This window comes from Lepidothrix coronata, unplaced genomic scaffold (genome assembly GCF_001604755.1).
Source record: "Lepidothrix coronata isolate B3197 unplaced genomic scaffold, Lepidothrix_coronata-1.0 Scaffold151, whole genome shotgun sequence".
In the NCBI taxonomy this organism is placed as follows: domain Eukaryota; kingdom Metazoa; phylum Chordata; class Aves; order Passeriformes; family Pipridae; genus Lepidothrix; species Lepidothrix coronata.
Genome location: NW_016690331.1, coordinates 1,087,301 through 1,093,300, shown reverse-complemented (window position 1 = coordinate 1,093,300; position 6,000 = coordinate 1,087,301). Strand labels below are relative to the sequence as shown.

The window sequence follows — 6,000 nt, the reverse complement described above, 5'->3', positions numbered from 1 at the left end:
TGGATCAGAGATACATGAGGGAGAACAGGACACTTGGCTCTTGCTTTAAACACTTGACCAGATGGGAGAGGTTCTCTTCATTTTTCTCAGAAACACAGCAACCTAACAAAAAGAAATCCTGCCTGGTCATCCTGGCTACATATTGTCCACACAAGATAATTTCGGCATCTACAACTTTAGTAGCACACGCACACCATGACAAAGGATGCCAAGCTCTTATCCCTCCACCTCCAAGTGCTTGGGTTCTCAGCTCCATCCCACAGCTGTGAAAAAGTGATACCCCGAGGGTTGTCCTCAGAAAAGTGCCCGACTACTGTTTTCCATCTCTCCTCTGCCCCTTGACCCCACTGAACCTTCAGGTTGACCTGCCCACCCTCACACATAAGGCAAGCAGTTTGTCTCCATCTCTCCCCTTTCCCAAAGGACTTTCCCACAGGAGCAGACATCCCACTGCTCAGCTCTCCTCTTCACTCTTCACGGGGGCCAGTGCCCTCTGTTCAGCGTGGTGGGGTCCAGTCTTTGTGGTCTCCCCAAGCTCTGAGCAGGGAGCAGCTCCTTCCCGCACGTGGATCTTCTGGTGCCTCCTCAGGTACTTCTTCAGCCGGTAGCGCTTCCCACAGACCCCACACTTGTAGGCTCCCCCTCGGGAGTGGAGCAGCTGGTGTTTGATCAGGAGGCGTTTATGCGGGAAGCACTTCCCGCACTTGGTGCACTTGCAAGGCCCCATGCGGACGTGGATCGACTGGTGGCGGAAGAGGTTGGCCTTCTGGTTGAAGGTCTTCTCGCACTCTGGGCACTGGTAGGGCTCCTCCTTGGTGTGGATCCTCTGGTGCCGGACCAGGTTGGATCGCTGGGTGAAGCTCTTCCCGCACTCGGGGCACTTGAAGGGCTCGCTCAGGTGGGCGCGCTGGTGCCGGACCAGCTTGCGGCTCATGCGGAAGCTCTCCCCGCACTCCCCGCACTTGTAGGGCCCCTCGCTCGTGTGGATCTTCCTGTGCCTGGTCAGGTTCGACTTCTGGTTGAAACTCTTCCCGCACTCGGGGCAGGGAAACATCCGCTCACCCTTGGGAGCTCCTTTTGCTGAGAGATGTCTCTTGTACGTGGATTTCTCCTGGTTCTCCAGCATCCCCTCTTTGGTGGACTGGCAGCGTTTCTTCTGCTTCCTCTTTGGGCTCTCCTGGTGGTTGGCCTCCACACCAGGTTCCTCTTTAATCTGGATCCTTTGGATAGCACTGAGGTTTGGCTTCTGTCCATAATGCATCCCAAAGTCAGTGCTTTCCTCTGGTTCTTCCTTCACATGGAGCACGTGGTTACTGGTTATAGTGACTTCCTGTTCATGCTGCCCATCAGCATCTTCTTCCTTTTTAGGCTGTCTCCCCTGTAAAGCCAGCAGTGGGATCTTTGGATCAAAGAGCTTTCCATAGTCCAGGTTTTCTGGTGGCTCTTCCTTGGCGTAAAGTTTCTGGCAGGCTACTGCAGTAGTGCTTGCTGTGCCATCAGTGGGTGGCTCTGGCTCCTCCTTCACCTGGATTTTCCAAGGAGGGTTTTTTGGATTGGATGGGTTTCTAGGTATGCTACACCCCTGGGCTACATCTCCTTCATGAGCCATATTCTCCAACACACTCTCCTCTGACCTGAGGGCAAACTCAGGCTCCTCTTTAATCTGGATGACCCGGAGAGACACGCTGTTGATGTGTCCCTTTTGCTTAGCATGATTCCTCTGGTGGACATCGAAATACCTCTTGGTGCTCAAGCTCTTCCCACACTCCGTGCAGATGAAGGGTCCCCCCCGGAGGTGGATCTTCTGGTGAGCCACCAGCGTGGCCCTTTGCCCAAAGCACCTGCTGCACTCGGGGCATTTGAAGGGCTTCTCCCTCTTGTGGGTCTCCCTGTGGGTGGTGAGGGTGCCCTTCTTCACAAAGCTCTTCCCGCACTCCGTGCAGGCGAACGGCCTCCTCTCCCTGTGGGTGCGCATGTGGATGTTGAAGTAGATCCTGGTGCTCAGGCTCTTCCCGCAGCGGGCGCAGGGGAAGGGGCCCCCCTTGGCGTGTGTCCTCTGGTGGGCAGCCAGGCACATCTCCAGGCGGAAGCAGCGCCCACACTCCCCACAGCAGAAGGGTCTCTCTCCCGTGTGGATGCTCTGGTGGGTGGTGAGGTGGCCCCGGGTGCTGAAGCGCCTCCCACACTCCCCGCAGGTGAACAGCTCCTCGGCCGTGTGGATCCGCTGGTGTCTCCTCAGGTTTCCCTTCTTGCTGAAGGATTTCCCACACTCCTGACACGGGTGGGTCTTCGGCACCCTGTGCTTAAAAATGTCCTTCATGGCAGCAGTGCTCCACTACCCTGCACCTCGTGGGGCTGCTAAGCAGCTGATGGGTACAGTAGAGCCACAGAGTCATGGGGATGGACTGTCTGTGGGGATACAAAAGCCATCAGGACACACACATCAAAGTGTACTTGAATGGATGCACTTTATTCCCTGTAGGAAACAGGTGTATGCCATGCTGTATGCCAGCTCTGGGCCAACACGGACTGTGTGGTATTCCTCATTCCTCATCCTTGTAACTCCATCTCCTGCCTCCTCTCATCTGGACAGGCTTCTCTGGCATTCCTGGAAAGGCTTCTCTGGTATTCCTGGAGACCCGAATTGCCAGACTGAAAAAATAAAGGGGAAATAATTAGGTTATTATTTCTTCCCCACCTCCTGTGTTCACTGTGTCAACACAATGGGTGACACCTTGGTGGCTGCAGGAAAGGCTGAACCTGAGATCTGTGAAGCCACAGGCCCAGCTGAACACAAGCAGAGAGAGCAGGAACAGGATGATTTCCCCTGGCAATGGGGGATCTGTGATGCACTGACTGCTATAATGACACGGAGGTTTCGGCTCTTCTATTGCTGCACTGGTGATTTACTCTTAGAACAGACCTCTGTCCTTTGACCAAGGAGAAATGTAAGTTAGTAAGCTAATTAAGTAATGCACTTTGCATTTCAATTAGACTCATTTTTGGGGAGTGACTCTGCAGCAACTTAAATCCCTTGAACTTAGAAGAAAACCCAAACTTGGCATCACTTACAAAACTGCTTTGGGCTGGCAGATCTCCAGGCACAGGGGAGGACAAGTCAGTTGTGTCCTGAGTGGGCAGCTGGAGAAGGGAGACATGGAAAGCTAAAAGGCCTTTGTCCTCCTCAAGAGGGTTCAACTGGCAGAAGGGTCTTGATCTTAAGTATTTCCATCAGAAAAAATAAATAAATCAGGGCCAAGAGAGATGTGAGCAACATGTCCTATCAGGAGTGCGAATTGCAGCAGGGAGAGGAGCCAGAAAGGCTGAGGGGAGGAAGGCAGCGGTGCTGGAGATGCCTGTCAACAAGAGCACGTGTGGCTGGGCAGGATTTCACTGATGGTACTGATGGCTGAGGGTGAGGCTGCCAAAATCTCCAATTATGGGGCAGGAGGCCAGCAAGGAAACATGCTGCCAATGTCACCTCATCCCTGGAGGTCTGGGATGCCGTGGCAGAGAAGATGAGTCGATGGGGAGCTTGTCACTGAAGTGCAGCGGTGGGGAGGGGGGATGCCACGGGTCAGGGGACAAGTGGTGGGACATGTGGAGTATAAACATCCAGGCACAACTGTGGTGCAGAGTTTGCAGCTACGTGGTCCTCAGAAGAGAGGGGTCAGAGTGGTAAATGAAGATCTCAATTAAAATCGGGAAAATTACTTCAGATTTAGTCACGTTTCCTTTCAAGCTGATCCATCTGGATCCCCACTGATGCTGGTAAGAGCTATGACCAAAACACAACGCTACTCCTGTCCGAGCTGAGTTCTCCATGATGGTACAGAGGAACCACAGGAAAACAAAATCAGTGATGATAATAATGATGATGATGATGATGATAATGATGATGATGATAATAATAATAATAATAAAAAACCCAAAAAAATCAACTAATAATAATAATAATAATAATAATTAAAAAAAGATCAACTACCTGGAAGGTTATACCGAACCAGGAGAGACAAAACACACCCACTTGGAGCAGGAGCAGGAACTGGGTTTAGCATTCGCTGTTGGAGGGGAGGGGCCAAGACTTCTCCACAGAGGGGGGAGCAGCTGTGTGACACTACAACAGGTTTTATTTTAACGCAGACAAAGCCTCAGCAGCAGCCAGGCTGGAAAGAGGACTCAGAAAAGTTCAGCACTGTATTTTTATTAAGGAAGGTCAGTAACCCCCTGAGCGGGTAGTGGATCGAGCCTCCTGGCACCAAGGACCCTCCCGGGGGTGTGGGTGACGCCGGGGGGACACGGTCGGCCGCAGATGCCGGTGGCTCATTGCGGTGTCCGCGGCCTCTCCCCTCGCCATGGATGCTCTCGCCCGTCCCTTGCAGGCACCTCTCACCACCAGCAGCGTTTCAGTTGCCTGGATTTTTGGCAAAACCCAACAAATCCTTAAAAAGGGATAAAAGAAGAATCTCCTGCCTACTTTCTCCCTTTCACTTTCCCCCCGCCCCCACAGTCTGCAGATCCTACGGATCCAAATCCTCTCTTTACTTCCAGCTCCGCAAGCCCCGGGGCTCAGGGTTTGAATCGAGGGCAGAATCAGATGCCAGGCAGTTGCTTCGTCTCTCCTTTGAGCTACAGGGACGAACGAACGCCTCTTACCTGAGCGGTGCCTCAAGTTCGGGCGGGCATCTCCCTCCTCCGGGGCATCCTCGGCGGCACAACCGTGTGACTGGACTGGAAATTGTGTCGCGGCCAGAGCCGGGCTGACCTAAAGGAAGTCTGTGGCCAGAGCAGAGAGAGCTACCGGAGGAAGGGTGAAGCCAAACAAAGCCGAAGAGCAAAGGTTGGCGGAGCAGGGGGGGACAGGGAAGATGCTCTGAACTCGGAACGCCCGGAGGGATTTCCACGACACCGCCAAGGTGTTGGCGGGAGCGCTGGGAGGGAGCGGAGGGGAATTTCTCCCTGATGAATCTTCCTTCTGCACCGTTATGTTGGTGGGAAGCTGGAAGGGTCCCCGGCTTGCGCTGCCTTCTGGGAATTGTAGTTCCCCCTCTGCATCGCTGGTCCCCATCCCTCCTTCCCTGCTTTGGCCACTGAATCAACATCAGGACATTTCCGTTTTGCCCCAGCTGTGTGTCAGCATCAGGACATTTCCCTCTTGCCCCAGCTGAGAGTGTTCCTTTTTTTGTTGTTGTTGTGGGAAGGAAAACATCCTGAGGCACTGCAAGCATCCTTCTTCCCTCCCGGGCTGATTGTCTGGGACTTGCTCCAGGAAGCGTCAGGAGAGGAAAGACGCATTCCAGGGAGTATTTCTGTGTCTGTAGCAGCTTGCAATCCCCCTTGGAGGGGTGGCAGCCATCGAGGCTTGTGCCCATTTACCAGCAAAGGATCCCTTTAATGCTCAGTGACAGCACGGGAGTGAGTGGATTTGACAAGGGGGGACGCTGAGGTACGTGGAGTGGATTTAGCAGAGGGATAAGCATGGCCTGGGAGAGGCTGAGCCTCAGCAGGACCTCATGGGAAGCACCCAAACCTTCCTGAATCTGCACTGCACAACGAGGCTTGAAGGATCAGCAGGAAGCTCTAGCCCAGGATGCCTCCCTGTGAGGGTTTTAGGAGCATGGGAATGACAAAAAGCTGTTTAGCATGACTCTTCCCTGGAGCAGTCACTAGATGCTGTCTATGTCTCTGAGGCTGGACAATAACGCTCTTTCCTGCATGCACCAGCTCCTCCAATCCTGTCCTAAATATGGCACAAGGCTGCAAACATGCTGCTCTCCTCCTCTCTGACTCAGGGAAACTGATGCAGGAGATGGTGAGGTATCTGGCTTGGATCACACAGGGAAATTTAAAGTTACAGGGTCCCTGGAGTTCAGCTTTACTCTACACTCTGTACATGCCTGGGCTAAAAGTCTGCTGATGTATTTCCTACCCCAGTACAAACCAGCAGGATGAGGCAGCGGCACCAGTTTGAAGGTGCACCTACATTCCAGCTTGTATCCC

General features: G+C 53.4%; 1 protein-coding gene across 1 annotated transcript; it reads right to left on the bottom strand.

Annotated features, from left to right (window-relative positions):
• Nucleotides 1–6: 6 nt before the first annotated feature.
• Nucleotides 7–4,986, bottom strand: LOC108504053 (zinc finger protein 208-like). Its single transcript, XM_017828650.1, has 2 exons — nt 4,657–4,986; nt 7–2,652 (listed from the first exon to the last, which is right to left on the bottom strand). The coding sequence occupies exon 2, from the start codon at nt 2,318–2,320 to the stop codon at nt 455–457; it is 1,866 nt and encodes a 621-aa protein (XP_017684139.1). The 5' UTR covers nt 2,321–2,652; nt 4,657–4,986; the 3' UTR covers nt 7–454.
• Between the last annotated feature and the right edge of the window lie 1,014 nt (nt 4,987–6,000).